Genomic DNA, 23,357 nt, shown 5'->3' with positions numbered 1-23,357 from the left:
ATCAGCCAGATACAGAGTATGGCAAATTAAGATCAGATGCACATATGTAAGCATGTATAAATATGTAGATTACTCTGTAACCTTTAGGAAGAACATAATCCCACTTTCTCTCCTCACCAAAGTGCTTTGTGTAGAAAATATTACATAAGATGCTGCTTTCTGTACAGATGCTGCTTTCTGTACAGAACAAAAGGATTTCTTAAATAAAAACTCAGCTAATTTTCATTTGTGGTCTTTTGCTTTAACTGCTTCAAGGAAATACAAATATATATATATATACACAAAAAGCCCCAAACCAAGAACAAAATTTCAGACAAACAAGAAAAAAGTGCTGTTTAAAAATTCTGCTATAAAATTACACAGGGAAAACAGGGAATAAACAGTTAAAATGTAATTTTTATAATCATTCACACCTTTTCAAGAAAATCTGAAAACAATATACAGTGTGACAGATGGCCTTAGCACTGCCATTCTTCAGCATCTGGTAGTAGTAAACCACAATGCCTACATGTACACACAGGTAGAAAGGGAGCCTTAAATCCACACGTGCATTCTCATACACTTCCACTTGTACACACGCACTTTGAAACTGTATTTTAAACTCCAGTGTAGAACCATTTCTAATGGAGATATAAATAGACCACTGAGTCAGGAAAGAGTTACATTGTATAAAAGAATAATTGTAAATAATTTATTTTGAGTATTGTTTAATGTCTGTAGTCTAAAATAATCCATCTCTTAGATATGAATCCCTTTAGAAAATTAACAATACAGCAAGTAGAATAATAACACAAAACTCACTGAGGCACAAGGATTTGTAAATAACTCAGTTAATGCAGATAACCCACAAAATTGTATTTTCTCAAGCACCATTTTTGATTATGACAAACAGGATTCTCTATTTAAATATCCAATATACATGAGATACAATGGGCTTTTTATGCAATTGCCCTCAGTGATAAAATTGATGCCTGGAAGTCAGTCCAACTCCAAAGAAAATAATGAAATAATAGTGAAGAATCCTCTTTGTCTCTGAATGAGAAGTAAACAAAGGCCTACCTTTTCAAAGACTGGTAGCCCATATTCATGTGCTTGATTTGACTCTTCTCTAGGACCTTCTTTTTAGGATTAAGACTCATGGAAAGTTGTAAATATATATATATGTGAAAGAATGAATTATTGACTTGCAAAAGTTTCCTTTTTTAAATGTAACTGATGACCCCCAAGTTGAAAATGCCCTTTTTGAATTCTGTACTCCCACTTTCCCTTTGGTCAGCATGTTTCAAAATGTATAATTCCCCAACTCTACAGAACAACTTGTACATTCAGATACTCGGAAAAAACATTTCAAAAAGTTTAAAAGCCAAGGCGGTACAGATCTGAAGATAGCAATAATATTTCAGTTTTGTAAACAGCAATGGACAGTATTTTGCATTGGGGATGTCATAAACCATACACATAAATGAAGTACAATGAGAAGTGACTAAAATGCAGCTAATTCTGTGCTAAATTTTCCCCTCATATATTTTGCTTCTCACATCACATGAGAATGTGTCCCTCTGCTCCAGCTTGCAGTGAGAGGTCTAGATGTTACCATATGTGATTTGCATTGCATTAAAAGACACCAGGCATCCTTTACAACTATACACATGCAATCAAAAAGACAGTCCTTTTGCATTATGTGCATTGAATGCAAGTTTTGCTTTTTAATAAAGCTTTACTTTTGCACTGCCTTAAAGCCCATTCTGTAGTCACTGCACAAGCGTAACTTGGTTCAGTAGGAATAATTAGTCACACTGAACACTTCAATTTCAAATGTGTGGAATTGTGTTTTGTTGCACCAAAGTCAGCAAGGGCAGGATCAGACTACGTGTGGACACATGCATGTACCTACATACTTCCATATATATAAGTCCTTCCAAATTCTTTTAACCACATGATTGTGCAGAATTTGTCCATTGCTGTGATGACACCTCCAATGCAAAATACTGGTTTTAACTCATAACCTTGTGTGTTTGACAACCTAATTTGCTTGCATCCTGGACTAAATCCGAGGACCTTGATCCTGACATCATTGACCAGAAAAATCAAAACCACCAAACCACTGCAGTTTTATCTTTCTAAGTAACCAGAGGAATCGTAGTACACTTAAGAGCAGTTCTTCTTTCTGAAAATGTGTTATGGAAAAAGATTAGGACAACCAAAATTTAGTTGAATCAGTACAAATAGCTTTTAAAAAATATGTGGGATTTAAGGAAGACTCTTTCATACAAAAGATTTTAAACCTTCCTGGCGAAGACTGTAGTGCAGACAGCAACAATGCTCTACAATCTAATTAAAAAGCACCTGAAAGTTAAAAGGCATTTATGCTTATCTGGCAAATCTGCTAAATAGACACAAACCCATGTAGCTTCTTGTATATTTAAATCATCTTATTCATGTTTAAAGGGTCAGAATGATTATTGGGAAAACAAGAATAGCTGTACTGTGTGGCATAAAATAAAGAGGGAAGGAAAGGACACCTAAAATGAGGCCTGTAAGAAATTCTCTACCAACCTTTGATCCAAAAAAAAGCCACACCAATGCCTCCAATAGGTAGTGCCTATATGTATGCCTAACTTCTCTCCCTTTTGGATACTGGCGTGTGTTAAACTTTGGAACTATCACATGCAGACAGGTTGTGGAAAAACTGTATGCCTTTGAAATGTTTGTAGCATGCTCTGGTTTTGCTTCTTTTCCTTTTTTGAAAAAGGCATTTTCTAAAGCTGTGTTCTTCTGTAAGTGCACCCATTCAGCTTGAAAGGATTACAGCCAACAACCAGTTTTCTTATTTGGTCTCTGAATTCCCTTTGAGAAATCAAAAGAAGAAATAATTTAAAAAGTATAGCTGCTGTACCAGAGATGAGAAAAAAAGAAACAATTGCTAAGGTTTTGGCAAAGCTTGCTTTCTCCAAACATTCTCCTTCTCAGTTGGCTGCTTGATTAATGAAGAATGCTTGGTAATTGCTTTTTTCCTCTCCATTATGTATGTATTTCTAGTCGTATCCCCATACATACATGGCAGTTTCACGGAGAGAAAAAATTTCTAGGGGAATAACAGAAGGGCAAGATGAAACAGAATCAAGTTCTTGTAACTAGATATACATTACTTAGCCTTCAGTGTATACAGAAGAAAGCTGGCTGGAACAATGATCCACTGCATTCACTTGTAGAAAACTGCTGTCCTCTGGCATGCTGCAAGCTGAATCACCAAAGATACCTACAGACCCTGCTGGAAAGTCATACACTGGAAGAAGAAACAAAACAAAAAAAGCCCCAGTTAATAAGTAAGATAGCTATATAATGAAGTATGTCCTAATACTTATGCATAGAACTGGAAATGGTTTTAAATCAAATACACAAATAAAATAAACAAGCCAACATATGTATGAAATTAACTTACTGCTTACCAAGGGAGGAATTTTCAGTTCTCTCAGAATCAAGTCTGAAGCAGATTTCATTGCAACTAACACCTCCCCATTTAATGGGGGTTAAAATTGTGAGAATTTTAAAAATAAACTTCATGCTTGTTTAACAAATTTCATTATATTGAACACAGGATAAAAGACAACAAAATATTGTAGAATATTACCATAAAGTAGATCCTGGCACTGAAATTACTACCTTTTACAAGTGGCAATAGTAAGCCCAAGAATAACTGTATGCAGACACACTCCCATCTTTTGGATAACATGTTTTCATACTGTGAGATTCCTCTTTGTAATTACAGGTGCACTGGCTTTGCAATACACTTCTGAAGGACCAAGACATAAGAGGGACTTCAAAGCACAATAAATGTTAAGTGGATTCATCCTGTGTGGAAGGACAGTAAAAGACCTGGGCATTAGTTGAGCAGTAAGATTAGGCTCACTGTCTTGTACTGATCCTTTGCACAGAGATCTTTCAGCATTCCAGAGCAGCATACAAGCCGCTTAAGTATTTTTCATCTAGGCCCAGACTAAATTATGTGCACACAGATTAGTGTGTATCCGGGCAGTTTTTGTCACTGAAACATGAATAAATGAAATTCAAGACGGATAAAAACCAAACATGCACCAAGAAAAATCAGTGGTTTGAATCATCTCAGGTCCCTGCCACAATATGTGCAGTGGAGAGAAGTGGCTGCACAAATATCACAGAAGGCTCAGTGGACCGTATTTCAGCTCAAATACACAAGCCAGAGACTGTTTAAGCCCCACAGGCTATAATCTTGAGAAGCCTTCAACAGTGTTCAGACTGCACACAGGCCGGTTGTTTCTGTCACCTACAGAGACTTCTGGCCTCCCAACAACAACCACTCCATGAAGGTCTGAAAAATAGCTCCTCTTTGTAAAAAGTCAAATCTGTCATGACATGTCCCACCCAAATACACGCTTCATGCACATCTGCCGAAGTTGACAAACTCTACACAATCCTACATGAAGTTACCAGCTGTTATTTACCTTTGATACCTGAATGATCTGAAAAACTTCCATGGAAAATGCCAAGCCCTCCCTGGCCTGCTGATGTGAAAGCTGAGCAGTCAACAGGAGGAACCATACTGCAAGAAACACTGTCTTGTATGTTCTTCTGAGTGTCAGCATAATGTGGAGGGCAGAAAGTCTGAAGCTGCCCATAAAAACCTAGAATGAGAAGAAAGCCATCAGTAAAAGACCTGGACGGAGATAAAAAGGATAGCATGTGGAACCATGGCCATGAGAATGATAAAAGCCTCAACTGCCCTACCACCAGGTCTTCAATAATTTAGAAAAAATAAAGCTGTATTGATATGATGCTCCCAAAAACTTCCTCAGATTGCTACTAGTTTCTAACACAATCTACTACATGGACATCCTGAATCCATTGTGACCTGTGAGCAGCACTGACTGGCTAGAAGCTGAAATTTTTCAGGAAATGTCTCCCTGTACTGCGCAATCCTGTGTCTGAACTGGTACTCTCCAGAGTCACACTGTGCATCTGCCTGAAAATCTAAGAAAATGCTAAATTCAAAATGAAAGAAGATTACACAAGTAAAGTCTGAATAAAATCCAAGGATCTATCACTGATGCCAAGACAGCTGGCTGATTGTAGGGTCATGCATAGAGACTCTGAGCAAAATTTTTTTATGATGGAAGGATAGCACAGAAAAGTAGTGTAACTTTCATAGATACAAGTTATTTTCACAATTCAGTGTCAATTATCCATCTTTTAAAATAGAGAGTCATAAACAAGAAATAAGCATATGTGGTTCTCTTCCTCTCAGTTATTTAGCACTATTCTAAATGTCTTTGTGAGCATCTGCAGTGCATCAAGCCAGTCGTAAAACTGGAGCCCAACATGACACAGCAAAATCTCCTAACTTGGTGTCTTTATTCTCACAGCGTCATGCCCAAAATATTCTACAATACAGCTGAATGTGGGATAACATGAAACCAGTTCAGGCAGCAGACCCTGACCATACTTGAAATATTTGTTAGGGAACTAACTGTACCATCAGCTTCCTGTGTTTTCATGCAGCACTGGAAAATTGGTTGGCTAATAAATTTCCAGCATGAAATTGAACATTTCAGCTGCAACTGTGGATTGTAAAATTTTGTCTCTTACTAAACTATTTAAAACACACACATGCACAAGGTTACATAAGCTGTGTTTCTTTGAATCAGTGCACTACAGCCAAGATTCATGATGTCAAGGTACAGAACAAACAGCTATTCTTCCGACATGACAGCATAACTTCCCTAGGAGAGTGAAATATTTTTGAATATGATAGAAGTGTAAGCTGTAAGAATTGTTTCTAAAAGCAAGAAGTTCTTGTTTTTTTACAGTATAAAGAGCCTTGTTCTGAAGGCTCATTCTAAAAAGCCCTGGTAGACAGCTCAGCTCAAATTCACTCGTACAGTTGTGGTCCACATACATTTGTATTAGCATCCTTATCCTATTGAACTGTTGTGGACAAAGATTTCATTATAGATATGTAATGAATGACTGCCACAATTATAATTTCCATATGGTAGGAGGTTTCTGATGGACATCTATTTCCTCCTCAGTCATCTCTCTGCCTGTGACAAGAAAGAGAGAATGTTTTCTCAAGAAAATCATTATAGTTGCCATTCAGAAATATATGCCATGTGTGAGTAGTCTTTGCTTCTATTGCATGTAAAAATTCCAGCTGTCTTTGGTTTGAAATACTTCAAGACAGTGTTTCTTTGCAGTACATTTCTGCATGTCCACTAGTAAAATTACACAAACACCATGTAATCATGTGGTACCATCTGGCTGTGAAGAACAAAAGGAAGAGTATGAGAGAGATCCAAGTCACATACTGTACTAACAGACAGATTTGCAAATGTGAAAAAATAGAAATGTTTCTGTTTATTAAAATCCTATTATTTTTAATTTATAGATAGCGGTTACTAGTAGACCTCTCTGTAAAGAGGCAGTAATATAACTAACTCATATAAGCTGACAATATCTTTAAAGAAATGACAACTTTTTCTTTTCTTTAAATGAATACTTTGCATATTTTTTTTCTTTTATTTCTTCCATAACTCATAACAGCTCTGGTCATCAACTTAACTCACAAAGACATGTGAGAGGATTACATACACGATTTTAAAGAACAATCAGATTTCTAGAGCAAAAATGTTTACAGTATCAGACACATCCAAAAGCAAGTCAGCTTTACCCATGCCCAAAGAAATTTTACCTTACTCTGTACTACACAGGACAATAAATTTTCTCTACTGTGAGGAGGGAACTTCTGTTGCTCTTCTTTCCTTTCATACCTAGCATATCTCTTCTGGCTTGTCTCAGAGCAAGCAATCCCATATTCTGGCAGCTGCCTGAGGACTGTAGGTGCCTGTGTCTTCAGACACCTCTCCTAAGAGTAGTTTTTCATGGTTCAAAAGAATCACCAGTACTATACAGGTGCTGGACAAATTATTGCAGATTTCCAGCACCTGCACTGTCTTCTGTCTATAAACACATATTACATTGGCATACAAAAGCATCTAGCTGAGAAGTTGTCATTCCAGTCTCCAAGTCAGGATAGTTTCAGATTTATGGAATGGTAATACAATAAAAGATATTACAATCTAATAAAAGGAAAAGAAGAGCTTCACTTCTACATCTCAGTGAGGCATCCAACATCAATTCTGAACGTTCCACGCAGCAAAGGATAGTGGGAATTTCACAAGAGCAAGAAAAGGGAATATTTAGTCAATTATGTAATATTAACTGAGGCAATAGAAAGCCCTCTCTGACATTACTGTGTATGTTGAAAATCACTCAGAACAAATAATGAAGCTTGAACTGTAGACAATGTTCTTCCAAGGAAAAGACATTTCACAATATAAGTAGCTATTCGATACAAGAAGGCTGTCAGTCTTGGATCTCATAAATATTTCTCTCTAAAGGATAGTACTCTGAGATCTACTACGATCTTTTAAGATGTTCAGGCTTTCAGAAATTGTGTCTGTTCAGAACTTGTTTTCTTCAAAAAGCTTTTGGCAATGAACCTCTTTCTTCCTGGACAAAGCAAATTTATACGGAACAGACAAGTTTAAGACTACTTACGGAGGCACATTGTCTACTAGCAGACTGAGCTGAAGTGGCTATAGCTACAGCACTTTAAATCTTGAAAAGGCAGGTTATGAACTGCAGGAGATAGAAATTAACAGAACTTCCCACAGCCACTTCTTGTATACGAAATAGTATAGTGGGGAGATAACTCCATGGTGTTTTTCTGCTTTGTAATGAATTCACCAAGGAAGACAGCAATCTTTGTATTGGTACTGGGAAAACATAAACTCTTCAAATATCTGCTTTTGAGAGACAGAATTTAGGTAAGCACTTAAGGCACACAGGACAATGCTTTGCGTGTAGCATATAGGATGAGACAGGTGTGCTTAAGCTGGAGGGAGTACATTCTGACAAAATACCTTGTACAGTGACAATAGGTTACTTGATCTTCGAAAAAACATTTAATACCCACATTGCAGGTATTTAATTACACTGTACTGTATCTAAAAAAATTAATTAAGAGTTCAGTCTACATTGTCTTTACACTAGTTTTAAGTGCAAAATTGTTTAGAATTTGAACTCTGAGTTGTTATCTGTGTGCAAATAATTCCTGTCAGCAGTGTCTATTTTCAGCATAAGCTTTCCTAGGAGAGTGAAGCAGACACAGTAATTGATAATGTGTAAGTATGGTACAGGTTTAAGGTCCAAGCCCTTGAAAGTCAACCATTTCTTGATCTCAGAAGATCGTATTAAACTGTATCTTAAATCTGGACATGTAACAGGGCTTCAATTCAAATGCGACATTCACTCAGATGAGGGTCTCTACTGGGCCTTCTTCTTATAAAGAATGATGATCCACTCCTTTTGTCCTTTTAAATACTCTTTGGACTGTAGGAGAGGGAGATGGGAACACAGTAGCATTGTTTTGGCCTGTCCTGAAGAGAAGATGCCCGAGGAGATATGAAGGTTGCTGCACCAGCCAGTGCAAATCCTGAGTCTTGTGTGGAGCAACAATTAATCCAGGGTGAACTGTGAATCCCTGAGAGGCAGGATTCTTTGGAAAGTCTTCTACTTTGGAGCAACTGGTTGTGCTCCCAGGTTCTAGGATTCCTAAAACTCCCATGGCCATGAGAGGAAGAAGGTGGTAAAGCCATCTGTATAATTGAAAGGCAATTTTTTCTCCAGGCAGGAAGAATGACCTTAATGTCACAATGCCTTTCAAGATGATTTCTTGCCAAATGGTCAACAATAAAGGGAATCAAGTAAAATGTTTTGTACTGTGGAAATAGAAGGGCTAACCTGATCCCTTCAAACCTTTCACTAGGAATTTACTGGACCTGTTTTGAAAACCTGGCATGTTTTCACATACGTCATATGACAATGAACTGTATATTAAGAAATTTCACCCTCTACTCTGTTGGCTTCATTATTAGTGAAACATCTATCAGAGAATATGGAAAGCCAGCTATAACTGCTTATGCCCATTGGTAAATTTCATGTTCTTCTAGTACTGATCAGTCCTGTAAAGAATTACTACTTTGTGGAGAAAACCACCTGCCTCAGATCCTGCTTCTCTGTGGCCACTACAATATGAAGAATGTAACAGGATTAGCACTTCCTTTTCTCTCCTTCACATTTATGAACTCAGGAAGATGCCTGTTTCCTCTTTTTGCCAAGAGAGACTGCTTACATGAGTGGAAGAAAATAAAAGAAGCCTTGTGTCATGGTTTGACAGTGGCCTAATGCCAGGCACCCACAAGTGTCGCTTGGTTACCCTTCCCTTCTATAGCTGGGAAGCAGAGGGAAAAAAAAGGAAAAAAATTAAAAAAGGGTTCATGAGTGAGATAAGGGTCAAGAGAAAACACTTCAAGGGCAAAACAAGCTCAGCTTAAGGCTGCAAAGTGAAATTTATTACCAACAGAATCAGAGGAGGATAATGAGAAGTAAAATAAGCCCTAAAAGCATCTTTTCCCACCCAGAACCTCCCTTCTTCCCACCAACAGCATAGGGAGACAGGGCATGGGGATTTTGGTCAGTTCATCACTAAAATTTTATTCCACATGCTCAGGGAGAGGAGTCCTTCCCCTGTGGGGCTGTGGGGTCCCTCCCATGAGAGACAGTTCTCTATGAACTTCTCTTTGTAGATCCACTCGCAGAAGCAGCAGCCAAACCAAACCTGCTGCAGCCTGAGTCCCTCCCACAGACAGCACAGGGAGACAGTCCTCCCAAAACTGCTGCAGCATGGGTCACTCTTCCACCAGAGGCAGTCCTCCAAGGACAGGCTGCTCCAGCCTGGAAGCAGGGCCCGCTCTCTCTCCCAGGTCTTCCACTGGACCACAGCCTCCTCCAGGCATCCACCCACTCCAGCATGGGCTGTGGATCCCCATGGGCTGCAGGGGCACAGCTGCTTCACCACAGTCTCACCACAGCCTGCAGAGGAATCTCAGCTCCAGTGCCTGGAGCACCTCCTGCCCTCCTTCTGCACTGACCTTGGAGTCTCCATGTTGGTACCCTCATGTGTTCTCACCTCCTCCTCTTCTCTGACTAGAAGCAAAACTGTGCCCACTTTGTTCTGATTTTCTTCTTAAATACATCATCACAGAGGGATTACCAGCCTCATTCCTTGGCCCAGTTTTGGCCAGCAGCATGTCCATCTTCAGAGCCATCATGGATTGTCTCTGCTGGACGTGGTGGAAGCTTCTGGCAGCTTCTCACAGGAGCCATCTTTGTGGCCCCTCTGCTACCAAACCCAAGCTGTGCAAAACCTTGCTCTTCCCAGGATGTTTCCTGTGATATCTACAGTGATAATTCTCAGGAAGCTTGATCAATAAGCAGAATCCTAAGACCTTTAAAAATCCAGTCTGCTATGCACCTTCTGTCTGTAAGTCTGGCAAATCATATATTTAAACAGTTGAGAGGAAACAACAATACTGCTGTCAACACACTCCTGAAATGTTAAGGTAATTAACATTCAGTATCCACCAGCTAGGAAAAACAAACAAAACAACCCACAAGCTGATGATTTTTTTCTTTGGCTAAAGAAGAAATACACAGGACTGAAGAGAGAGAGAGAGGTCTTGTAGATGTTGATTACACAGCACAAGTGGGAACACAGCTGCAAGAGTCTTCCATCCTCACACAAGAAGAGTTCTCCATCTCTCCACAAGTGCAAGGGACAAAAATATCCTACATCTTGAAAAGCAAGTTAATACTTACGTGGTAAATCAGGAGGGATTAGAAGTGTAACGTTAGAAAATTAAAAGCCATCACAGAATTTTTTGCCATTCTGTGTCAAGAATAGCACTGAAAATCAATATGAAGAGAAACATGTAACTCCATACCAGGATGAATAACAAGTAGCTAAGGTAAGTATTTTACGGATGTTTGAAGGCAGGGTCCTGAAGGCTACCTCCTAGGGTCTTTCAAGGAAAAGGACCTGAACAATATCAGTGCCAGTGCCTGAAGCACTTAATTTCAAAGATAAACAATAGCAAAAAACAACTAACAAAACACTATCAGTGACGAAGGTTTTTCTTTCTTACCCTGGATGTGAAGGGCATTTGGCTGAAAAGAAGGGCTTTCTGCTGGTTGGTATGTCTTCAGAGGCATCCCTGTAAGCTGTGGAAGATGAGGATGCTGTGGAGTCTGTCTCTGCATCATGGGATGTTGAATGGACATTCTCTGGGGGCTGATGTGATGAGAAGGAGCAGGAGCAACAAACCTAGAAGTTCAAAACCACAAATCTGTAAGATCTCCAATACATAAGAGCTAAAGATTGTTTTTATTTTATTTAGATCATGTTAGTTATTTGCATAGATACAGACCTTCCAAAATAACAGTGTGCAGCCCAAATAGAGATGGCATATTTCTAAATGGTGACATATCATTAGGCTTGACATCTGAGAAATTAGCAGTCTGAATTGCCCCTTACAATGGAAAACTACTTTTGATCCACTCCTTCTCTGTGTGTGTCTAAACCATATTGGAGGAGATGCCTCAAGGGGGACCTGATTTTGGAGCCACTGCCAGCTGTTTATTCTAAGCCTTTGTATCAACTTTACTTATCAATAAATAGTTGTTCTTGCTCACTGACAGTGAGAGATCAGTTCAGGTCATTGGCCACGGAGTTGCTAGGAATTAGGTTCAGGCCCAGGTTTCGGGCTCTAGAAATCTTCATATGTTACATAGAGCTATTTGAAAATAAACAATTGGATGTCAATATAATGCAGATAAGGGCAAGTGTTAAATTGCTTCCTGAATCTGACCCCATCAAAATGTTGATCTGGACTTAAACTATAAACTTAAAACTGGCAGAGGAGAGAATGCTTGAGAACAAATCTCCTGGTGCATCTGCCACAGAGGTTCATCACTGCAGGGGTATGTTTTGCACAGCTTTGGCACTACAAGGATATGCACCACTTTTGAAGATTTTACACAAGAGTTTTATGGAATTTAACTTTTTACTGATTTTTTTCTGCATTTCCTTAAAACTGCATACCCCAAAGTACATTACAGATAGGTCATGCAATCTTTTTTGCAGACAGAAAGCTAGGATTTTTAGAGCTTCTGTTTGTGCCCCAAACCACCCAATAGCCTGGTGGGATCTGGGTAGTTAATGAAACCTCAGGAATGGCTCTGGGCCACTTTTTTATCAATGACAGAAGAGCTGGAAACATTCCCAAACACCACAAAAGAACCATGATATTTCTGCAAGAAGGTGAGTGGAAAGTGCAGCCTGTCTTTCCATCACTAAAAATGAGCTGCAAGTCTGCTGAGGAGGAATACCCTTCTCTGTGTGCTCAGTGGCTGCTGCTAGGAGGGATCAGTGCCTGCAGTTAATACAGTCTGCCAGTGCTCTAAACCATATATCTGGTCCCTCTTGCTCTGAGACTGGGACTCAATATACTAGATGACTATTTTTTATTTTTTTAACCTAATAAAAACCCATGTTTTTTCTAAAGAAGTGTCAAGGAAGTTTATCACACCCTGAATACAACAGAAGGTGCAATTCCAGTAGCAGCTCTGCAGAACACCTCTGGGCAGGGTCATCATACAGATTATAACTGTATTAAATAAAAGTTACTTGAGATCTTTTATGCTGCAGCTAAGAATCTGTATGTGCCACATGTTATTTCTATGTGGTTTTGACTTCATTTGAAAGGTATTAACTACATTTCTGGTGAATCATAATCTACATTTGGAGTGTAACAAGTATCAAAATGAACTGTGGATGATGTACTGCCTATTCAGTTTTCTGTGAGAAGCACATTTTTAAGAATATTAGGTATGGTTTGGATGGTCCTGGTGCTGATGTGATATTAACTTCATGAACATATATTACTTCAGAAATGCTATATAGACGGAGAAAATAAAGATGTTAATACTGAGCCATTGAGTGTCAAATATTTAATTGTTCCAGATAACTGATGCAGAGTAGACTGAAAGATATAGCAGGGAGGAAGAGAACATAGCATGCACATATTTCACAATAATACTATTGTACAGGGGTTTTTTTAGAAAGAGAAATCAGTAGTTATATTGTGATAAAAACATGAGAGGTTTTTAAAAAGTGCTGTTACTACCTGGTTATATGTCTCCCGAGTAATAACTGGAGTTAGTTTTTTGTATAGGAGTCACATAGAAAGACAGTTATCTCCTGCCAGAGATTGAAAGCCAAGCACAGACAGTCTTTAAATACTATGAGTATTTTTAAAATCATGGAATATCATCCTTTGTGTTTTCAGGATTAATTTGGGAAAATTAATTTCTGAAAAATTATTTTAACCAGCAGCCACTAATGGGAAAAATAATTTTCAAAACTAAAAGTGGAAAGCACATTTTTACAGATTTACCTTTGATTTAACATCCAAAAAACTTCCTTCTAATCATAATACACTATATTTTACAGCCAGACAGGACTCCTTTTTAGTGGACATAAGTGGTCTTTATTTATAAATCAACCTGGTTTACCCATATCCACGATATAATGATAGTTATCTACTTTTTCTTTCCTTCTGCTTAACAAAAGAGAAACTTGTACATGTCACAGCCCAGATTTGTATCTGAACAAATCTCATTATATTCCTGGGAGAACAGCTAATTTAATTGTGTTCCTGAAACACTCAGGACCAGCTTGTAACCACTTGGAAACTGCAATCAAGAACTACAGTCAAGCCCGGTGTCAATTCAATCAGAATCCTATGCCTGATGTAAAATCCGAGCAGAAATGTTTCTGGAGCCATTAAGAAAATTTTTCTTTTCCAGTTTAGCTGCAAAAAAAAGTCTTGCTGGGGAATGACTAGATTTGGTAGTAAGCAAGATGCATGACAAAGTTACCAAAGCTTACCTGTTTTGATGAGATTAGTTAAAATGCCACATACAATGCCACATAATTTACTGGAGCTGGCCCAGTAAAGAGTCACTACACCTACATGCACAACCCAAGAAATATGTGGAAAAGGAAGGGAAGAGGAAATCTAAGAGTCATCATATACAGTATAAATTGGGTATTTATAAAGGGCTTTAATTTAGTTTCTTTTATCACGGTTGGCCACCTACAAATAAATCCTCTTCTGAGTGGGGAAAAAAATCTCTTTTGTCTCTGTAGCAAGAATATACATAAGATGTTTCTTCACCTAGAAACTCAAGTGCTTTGCAACTCCTTGATTTATTTCACAGCAACCAAGTATTTTTAAAAAAATTTAAATTATTTTTCTTTATATATTGAAAGAAAGGAAACTGCACCTGCATATAAAAGGCATAATTTACCTACCATTAATCCATGCTACACTATGGCACAAATTGCTACTAACATTAAATATTTGAGACAGGAACTAGGCAACTATGTTGGATGTAGTTCTGTCTTTGTTTTTCTTTTTTTTTCTTCTCAACCTGGCAATGTAAATTAAAGCATTTGTCACCCTTCAGAAAAATTGAATCCTTATGGTTGCTACAGATATGTTGCCGAAGTGGAAATTGAACATTAAAGCTGAAAACCCGGATTTCTTTTTTTCCTTTGGAGGCCATAGTTTTCTTTGAACAGCTTGTAAACACAATTTATTGGGTTGCTGCTCTTTTAAGTGGCTGAGTAATTTTTGCTGGGCTTCAGCACTAGGGGAGCAAATCCATGTGTTATGCAGTTCACACTGTAAGGTGATCAGGCTTTTATCTCACTGAGCTGAAAGTCTGGCTGCACAGAGGACTGAACTAAAAGCTCCCTGTAAGAGGTTGCTGTCTCCAACAGTCTCCTGCACAGTGCTGCACTTTCTGACAATGTTAAATGAAGAAAAATCCATGATCATTCCTTCCTGAATGCCTTGTTCTTTCTAGGAAAATCCAGAAAATCTGGGATGGTGTATCCACTCTCTGCTCTGACAGTCTTTCTGTGAACTCACACTCTTTGAACTCACACTTTATGCTGTGTCTTAAGGTCTTTACAGATCCTCAGTCCGCTGTCAGTGAAGGAAGCATTTTGTTGTAACACAGCATTGTGAAACCCAGCATATTGCACTATAAGTTTGTCTGCCTACCTAAAAGTGACAATCAGATAAACATGTTTTAAAAATGATTTAAGGAAAGCATACATTTTGCCAGGAACAAAATTGAAAAAATAAGATGTTTTCCCCAAAGTTAACGAATATATTCATTTGACCAAAAACAAAAAAAGCCTAATTTTTTACCTACCTATGATGCATGTTTATCTCCAATGATTTCTCTGCTACAAGTTTTGTGGGTGTTTTGGTTTCAGGGAATTTTGTTTGTTTGTTTGGGGTTTTGTTTGTTTTGGTTGTTTGGTTTTTGGGTTTTTTTTTTGTCATTTTTTTAAAGGAATGCAATCTTGCATACCAGAAATATTTTTGGCAAGAAAACCAAAATCTAGCTGAAATAAGGGATGGCAGAAAGAACAAACAACCCCTCTGACCAGTACCTCATCTTCTCTTTGGTGAGAAGATGAAAGGAGAATTTAAGTGGAATTTAAAGTGGAATTTAAGGAAGAGAGCTGTGAGCAGATACCTCAATATACAGACTGCCTGGAGGGGGACTATGTAACTTTTTATAAAATCTCTCAGTATTTTCTGTGCCTATATTGTATCAGAGAACTGTTTCTTGCAAATGTAGTGAAGAGGAAAAAATGCCTTTGGAAAAAAAAAAGTGTGAGAAAAATTCCACTCCCAAGTAACAAACAACAGGACAAGAAGGAAATATCCTCAAGTTGTGCCAGAGAAGGTTTAGATTGAATAATGGGTAAAGTTTTTTGACAGAAAGGGTGGGCAGGCATTGGACCAGGCTGCCCAGGGAAGAAGGGGAGTCACCATCCCTGAAGGCATTTAAAAGACACTTGGATGTGTGGCACTTGGGTACATGGTTTTGTGGCGGCCTCAGCACTGTGAGGTTAACAGCTGGACTTGATGGTCCTAAGGGTCTTTTCCAGCCTAAATTATTCTAGGATTCTGTGACTCTATTGGCTCAGGTTCAGGGTTAGCCTTAACGATACCTCCACACAAGGATTTGTCATTTATAGGTGTTGTTTGCCCACTAAAAAGAAAACATAATTAACAGGCAATACTTTGAAGTGTCCCATGCCCAGAAAGAAGTTGATGTACTTATTTCAAAACCACACTGTTAAATAAAGACCTTTGAAGCAGCTCTTTTTATGTATGTGTGCTACATACAAAGAGCTTTGTAACATGTGAAAGTTGGAAGTCTTGGCTTCTTGGGTAGAACGACACAGAGGCTTTTGCTTCTGGAAGTTTAGCTCGGAGCTACTTACTATTTTACAGCAAAATCATAAAGGAATTATAGCCACACACTCAAATAAGCAAAAAGAATGACTGTTGCAGAACTTATTATAGCATAATGGTACTGCTAAACAGAACACTCTGGCCCTAAGTTCTTCTTGTCAGCCTTACAGAGTCTCTAGAAATTCCTGGGAAGCTGGGATGCATCATGCCTTAGGGACATACTGCTAGCTCTGGTTCACAGTTGGATAAAAAAATCACCTGGAACATCAAATCCATGAAAAAAAATTGTTATTGTGTCACATTGATTAACAGTCTAGTTCTTGCTCAAAAGCAAGATGCATATTTGGATAATTCATTATATAAAGAAAGAATTTTAAAATATTAATTTCAAACATTTAGCACCATCAATTTTGGGACGCTGAACCACATATGTAAACTATGCCATATAAACCCTTAATTTTTGATCTGAGTTTTAACTGTTCTTTCAGCTTATTTGTATGTTCATTCCTTCTTGTATTACAGTAGTGAGTGAAAAGGTAGTGAAGTACATATTCCCTGTTACAGAAATGCTTTTAGGCACACATTTGGTACCTTCATTGAATAGCTGCTGTACTTCCTATTAGTGGAGCACTCAAAGTCAGTATCAAAAAGCCGGGACAGACAAAGTGTAAATCTGAACTTTTATTATGTATGCTCTCTCCTTTGATAAATGAAGTGATTTCTTAGATTCAAACTCTCTAACTGCCTTGCACTATGTGTTATCAGAGTTTTGTACATATAATGAATGCAATGTAAGATGTGTTCCATGTTTGGCCTAGTTTCTCAGCTAAATAAAGCTTAATCAAGTCCACACTTTCCCTCACACCACCTGAAGAGAAAGACTTAAAAGAAACTCTCCCATTATTTCTCTATGCCATGGTGTGTGGAAATGTAGAGAAAATGTAGAGAAAACGCTTATTTCCTTCTGCTTCTGTCTCTCGTAAACCTGAGTCTGCTGTCCAAAAAGTGGCACAGGCTTGGCCCCCAGCATCACCAAACAGCCAGGCCAGTTTGGATCAGCTTCTGTCCAACAAATACAGCCTTCTGCTGGAACAAGTTCTGGTCAGCCTGTCCTAGCTCTAAAATTACCCTGGACATGCACAGTGTGTCAGGAACTACAGGGCACAGAACCACAGAACCACAGAACAATTTGGGTTGGAAGGGACCTTCAAAGGTCAACTAGTCCAACCCTTACTAGCATGAGGGGAAACAAATGCTCTGCTTGCACCCCTAAGTCCTGCAGTTCTCTCAACAATGATGTTGAAATAAACAGGATGATTCACATCTTTCAAAGACACTATCTCTGCCACTTTCTCTGCTGAAGGATTGTTCACATTTTCACCATTCTCATCACACCCATGAAGTGAGGTGACAGCCTACTCACAAGGACCCTCGGTGAATGTACTGTGTTAGATTCAATATACAGATTCTGCCTTAGTTCTTTTAAACATTTCCTTTAACTTCTACCCTATGTATTGTAATCAAACCAACACTGCTGTAATATTTTTTCCTTTTCTGAATTTAAATAGCCATTTGTCACACTACCTAAGTGAAGACACTGGAACTTTTTTAAACCCAAAGCAGCTCCACATATGGGAATTAGCACTTAAAGCCCTTTTAGAGGCTTATACACTTAACACATTAAAAAGGAGTATACCATGTTAGCTTTTTATTATTCTGTAGAGTACTCTATTATTTTGATGTATGAAATGGATTCAATGAATTGAATGAAAGAAGACTCACTCTAGGCACCTCTGCTATGGTTTTACAGCAGAAAAACCTCAAAAATGGGCTAATAATATCATTGTCTTTTATAATTACATTTATACCTATCATAACTAATAATGTGTCCCTGCCTATCACCTCATGCTCTGGCAATTGTGGGGTATGGATGGACAAGCCATGCATTGAATAAAAAAACTGTACTGGGACAGAAGTATAGTCAGGCAAGAGAGCATGGCCAGTCACAGAGGTGTGCACAGAGGGCCAGGGCCAGCACAAGGGAAAAAGACCAGGATCATGAGGGAGGAGTGGGGAGAAGAAATGAACCAAGCAGATGAGCTTCAGCGACCATGAGGCAGTAAGCTCCATCTCAGAATGATGTACAAAATGCTCAACAACTTCCAGTGGCTCCAGAACTGGCTAAATTCACATGTGAAATCTGAAATAAAAAAGTACTTTCATGCCACATGTTCTTCTATCTTCCTGATACAAGGCAGAGTGAATATTGCTTTTATCCAAAGAAATTATGCTTGCTTACCAGTAATTGAAATCTAGCGAATTTTGTTTTCAGGTTTATAATTGGGGATTTTGTACTCTTCAAATTACTGTCATATCTGTCACTCAAGGAAATTAAATACTTTGAAATACATTAGTGAAATACAGCAATTTATCACTTAGAGCACCGAAAAAGAAATTTTAAAAATAATTTTTAAGTATCCATGAGCAGATAGTAAGAGTTTAGTATTTAGTGTGATGATGTTATCTTCCTGACTTTTCCACTAAAAACCATTTACTAGGCCTCTTCAGACTTGTGATTTGATAGGCTTCTGGTTCAATGAACTATAGATTTCCACATCTGTAGTACCACACACTATCTAAACCATTGCAAAGAGTGCTGAAAATGATTTAGGGAATGCCTAGTGATGAAAATCAAAACACATCTGAGCAATTGATTTCTATGTCACTGAAATATCTAAAATCATAGAATTTACCATACCTAACCAGCATATAATAAAACATACATAACTGTCATAAAACAAATCCTGACTATAAATCAATCTGAAAAACCAGTGAACTAAAAATTTGTTCATTATCTATTGTTCTTCATAAAATGGCAATTAAAAAAAAAAAGGCAAGGTCTTCCTTCAGAAATGCTTAGTATCAGGAGAATATTGACAGAAAATGACTCTTCCTCCACAAGTAAACAGAAACATGAATCTCAGGGCCCCCATTCTGTAAGGTATGGCTGTGGTCATCTGAAGTTCAGTGTGCCAGCTGGTGTCACTTTCCTTGCTAGGGCCCTTCATTGGGATCAAGAAGGGATTGGAGGAAGTCCCTGAAATGGAAAGGGATGGAAAATCTCCCTCTCAGACTGGAATAACATGGTGCACTTCACCTCTCCTCCTGAAAAACCCCTACCCAGAGCAGTTGTTAGGCCAGGGCTGCCTCAAGTGCCTTTCTGTACAACAACAATTGTATTTCCCTCCATCCTGGCAGCTCTGAAGACAGTCCAGCCTCAGGCTCAAGCTGGGAAGCACAGGCTCTTACCTCTCTGAGTCAGCAGCTGTGAGAAGAGGTATCTGGGGAGGATGCAGGGGACTGCCCTGTATGTTTTGTCCTGGGGAAGAGTGGCTGCTGGTGTGGGACAAGGACACTGCCCCAGCTGCTGTTCCACTTTGATTTATCTGTGTGCTGGGGATCACAGCTGCTGAAAGTAAAGGAGAGAAATAATGCTCATCAGGCAGGAAACAACACTGATAACTGACCAAACAACAACAATATTCATAAATGACCAAACACCAACATGCAAGCCCTCCTGTCAAGCTGTAGTGCCAACTCTTAGCAACTAAGAAAACTAAGGGTTTACTGATGAGTTGTTTTCCATACAAAGGGAAGAAGAAACACATGAAAATAAGTGTGTTTTCTTCTGTGCTTCCAAATGACATTTCCATAAAACCAGGCATGAATGATCACAGCCATGCTCATTGTCTTGGAATTTTTTTGTCTGAATAAGGCTGCAAATCTTCTATACCCTTTTATTGTAGAAGATGTGTCAATATTCCTGTGTTTTTTAATCTGTATTTTTAGAAATAGTGAACAGAAGGAACAGTTTCATAAAACTTGAAATGTTTTCTACATTTTCCCTTCATCTGTAAAAATTACAAATTTCTTGAAAAGCGTTATTGCTATCATTTGCCCAGGTTCCTCAGTAATACATATGGAAATTTTAAACCACTATTAACAGCTTAACAATTTTCTGTGTTTTCTCTTGTTTTTTTTCTAATAAGGAAAGTTTCCTGCCTGTTTCCTTACTGACTAAACAAAAAAGCAATTTAGGATTTTGTTCAAATGTCATAATTAGTTGATCCCAAATCCTGTAACCTTATTTTCTGGTAACCCCTTAAAAAAAAAAAAAAAAAAAAAAGTTAAAATCAGACAAATTTAAATATTTGTATGTCTGAAAATCCAGTTACACAACTATTTCTTCTGACATTTGTGTTGGATAGCTTATGCTGATGTTGACTGGCAGTCAAATACAGTCTCTTAAATATTTTATGAGCCCAGAAAATGAATTAGTCTGTCTAAAAGAAAAGATAAAAAACACTTCTCCTGTTTGTCTGTCGTATCTTCCTATCTCTTTGAAAAAAAAAAGTGTTGTTCAGGCCTAGGTTACAGAGTAAAATTCTGCCTATAAAATTTACATTATGCTAGTGAATATGTTGGAGCTAATGATTTGAGTTTCTTGATAAAATCCTGGAGTTTAAACCAGTTCCCCAGGGGGCACTGTCACTAGTAAAACATCTTTCTAGGCTGAAATATGTCCATGGATGCTGCAATCCTAGGAGAAGAAAGACTGCATTAGAGGTAGCCTTACCATAAACCAGTCTTCAAGGAAATGATTTCACAGGTCATCATTTTCTCTTTCACAGGTGTGAATTTTGCTACAGAAGACCAAAATAGGTGAAAATTCACCTCATCTCCCAAGTCCTCAACCTGTTCTTGGAAAGACTCTATTAATCCTTACGAGCCCACCTTTGTGACACACTGGATATTCACCAAGTTAAGGCAGAGTTAAGAAAACGCTCAGGAGTCTAATTATGCTGTAGCCCCATTGAGGAGCAGCCCTGGACATCTTTCAGCTGGTGGAAATGACACACAGTGCAAGATGACAGACAGGAAGCCACTTTGTGAATAAAAGCATCCAATACAGATGCTGTAGAGGTAATGTCAAAGATTAGGGGAAGTTGACACTGGTGGTCAAAGGTGGAGGAGTGGAGGCTGGCCTTGGTGCCAGGCTCTGCTCTTTGCTAATTTGTGTGTGGATGAGAGCCTCCTAATCACAACCCAAGTGATGACAGACATCTGAGAGCAGAAGACATCCCAAACCTTAAAGAGGAACAGAGGAGGCAGGTCCCATGGGAAGATGAGACATCACTTAAAACAGCAGAGTAACTTGCAAAGAAGAAGCTGAGGACATTTTCCTACTAAGACAGGGAAATGTTTTTTTTCCACTTTGCTCATGCACCCCAAAAGTTACTTTTTCCATGTCTGTCTCTCAATGTAGCATCAAGAAAAGTGCAGAAGATTATAACAAAGGAATGAACTTTTGAAATTCTTATTTTGTCTTACATGCAGCACAGAAAATACTGAAAATCAACCAAGCACACATTCTGACAGCAAAAGTAGAGAGAATATTTAACAAATCAGGACACTGCAAAGGAAAGCCCCAATTGTCTAAATAAAAAACCACTATTTAAACTATTCCTTGGCAACATAGGGTAACTTGCCTTTTACAATGACAAAAACTAATAAAACTGTAAAAATATATAATGGCTTAGTTTATCAGTACTGGAACTTTGCATTTAAAATTAACTTCTTCAGGATCAGGAGTAAAAAGTTTGGAATATGATCAGGTCTTCAGTACAAGATAACAAGAGTTGTTCATCTTGATGTAGCTGTTCTCTTCCACAACCATCATTAGCATTCCATGCAAGTATTTTGTAACCCATGCTTGCACATTTTCTAGCTGGTTCAGGCTGTGTTACATGTGAGTTGCTTGTTCAAAGTATTGCTAGTAAATACCTTCTCAATGTCTTTTCAATCCCAATCCCATTAAATACCTGATTCAGATGGTATGAAATTGAGCAAAGCATGGCTTTTGGAGGGAGAGGTCATGTTTGACCAAGCTGGTCTCTTTTTGTGACCAGGTTATTGGCCTGGTGGATGCAGGAAAGGCTGTGGATGTTGTCTGTTTGGACTTCAGCAGGGCCTTTGTCACTGTCTCCCACAGCAGTGTCCTGGAAAAGCTGGCAGCCCAGGGCTTGGACAGGAGCACTCTTTGCTGGGTTCAGAACTGGCTGGATGTCCAGACCAGAGAGTGGTGGTGAGCAGTGCTGCATCCATCTGGGGCCAGTCAGCAGTGGTGTCCTCAGGGGTCTGTGCTGGGGCCAGCTCTGTTCAACATCTTCACTGACAACATGGATGAGGGGATTGAGTCCTTCATTAGTAAATTTGCAGATGACACCAAGGTGGGGACATGTGTTGATCTGCTGGAAGGCAGGAGGGCTCTGCAGAGAGACCTGGAATGGCTGGATGGATGGGCAGAGTCCAATAAGATGGAGTTTAACAAGTCCAAGTCCTGCATTTTGGCCACAATAACCCCCTGCAGGGTTACAGGCTGGGGATGGTGTGGCTGGAAAGGGACCTGGGGATCCTGGTGACAGCCAAGTGGACATGAGCCAGCAGTGTGCCCTGGTAGCCAAGAAGGCCAACAGGATCCTGGCCTGTGTCAGGAATGGTGTGGCCAGCAGGAGCAGGGAGGTCATTCTCCCCCTGCACTGGGCACTGGTGAGGCCACACCTTGAGTGCTGTGTCCAGTTCTGGCCCCTCAGTTTGGGAAGGACATGGAGACACTGGAGCACATCCAGAGAAGGGCAACGAGGCTGGTGAGGGTCTTGGAACACAAACCCTGTGAGGAACGACTGAGGGAGCTGGGGGTGTTTAGCCTGGAGAAAAGGAGACTGAGGGGTGACCTTATCGCTCTCTACAACTCCCTGGAAGGTGTTTGTAGTCAGGTGGGATTGGTCTCTTTCTCCAGGCAGAAGCTGACAGAACCACAGGACACCATCTCAAGCTGCACCAAGGGAAATACAGGCTGGATAACAGGAAAACGTTTTTCATGGAAAGAGTGAAAAAGTACTGGAATGGTCTGCTCATGGAAGTGGTGGAGTCACCATCTCTGGATTTGTTTAAAAAGATTGGATGTGGCACTCAGTGCCATGATTTAGTTGAGGTGTTACGGCATGGGATGAATGG

The 23,357-nt window shown here is 39.0% G+C and overlaps 1 protein-coding gene across 1 annotated transcript in view; it reads right to left on the bottom strand.

The window, feature by feature from the left end:
- Positions 1-2,005: 2,005 nt before the first annotated feature.
- The window catches only part of GLIS3 (GLIS family zinc finger 3), a 120,412-nt gene continuing 99,060 nt past the window's right edge, over positions 2,006-23,357 (bottom strand). The window contains exons 6-9 of the mRNA XM_009098994.4: positions 19,590-19,749; positions 11,082-11,260; positions 4,482-4,661; positions 2,006-3,286 (exon numbers count right to left, since the gene is read on the bottom strand). Of these exons, the coding sequence (XP_009097242.3) occupies positions 3,150-3,286; positions 4,482-4,661; positions 11,082-11,260; positions 19,590-19,749 (656 nt within the window). The 3' untranslated portion in view covers positions 2,006-3,149. The remainder of the gene's footprint in view (positions 3,287-4,481; positions 4,662-11,081; positions 11,261-19,589; positions 19,750-23,357) is intronic.

The sequence above is a fragment of the Serinus canaria genome, chromosome Z (assembly GCF_022539315.1).
Source record: "Serinus canaria isolate serCan28SL12 chromosome Z, serCan2020, whole genome shotgun sequence".
Lineage (NCBI taxonomy): Eukaryota > Metazoa > Chordata > Aves > Passeriformes > Fringillidae > Serinus > Serinus canaria.
The sequence above is the reverse complement of the archived record's forward strand: the minus strand, read 5'-3'. Positions and strand labels throughout refer to the sequence as shown.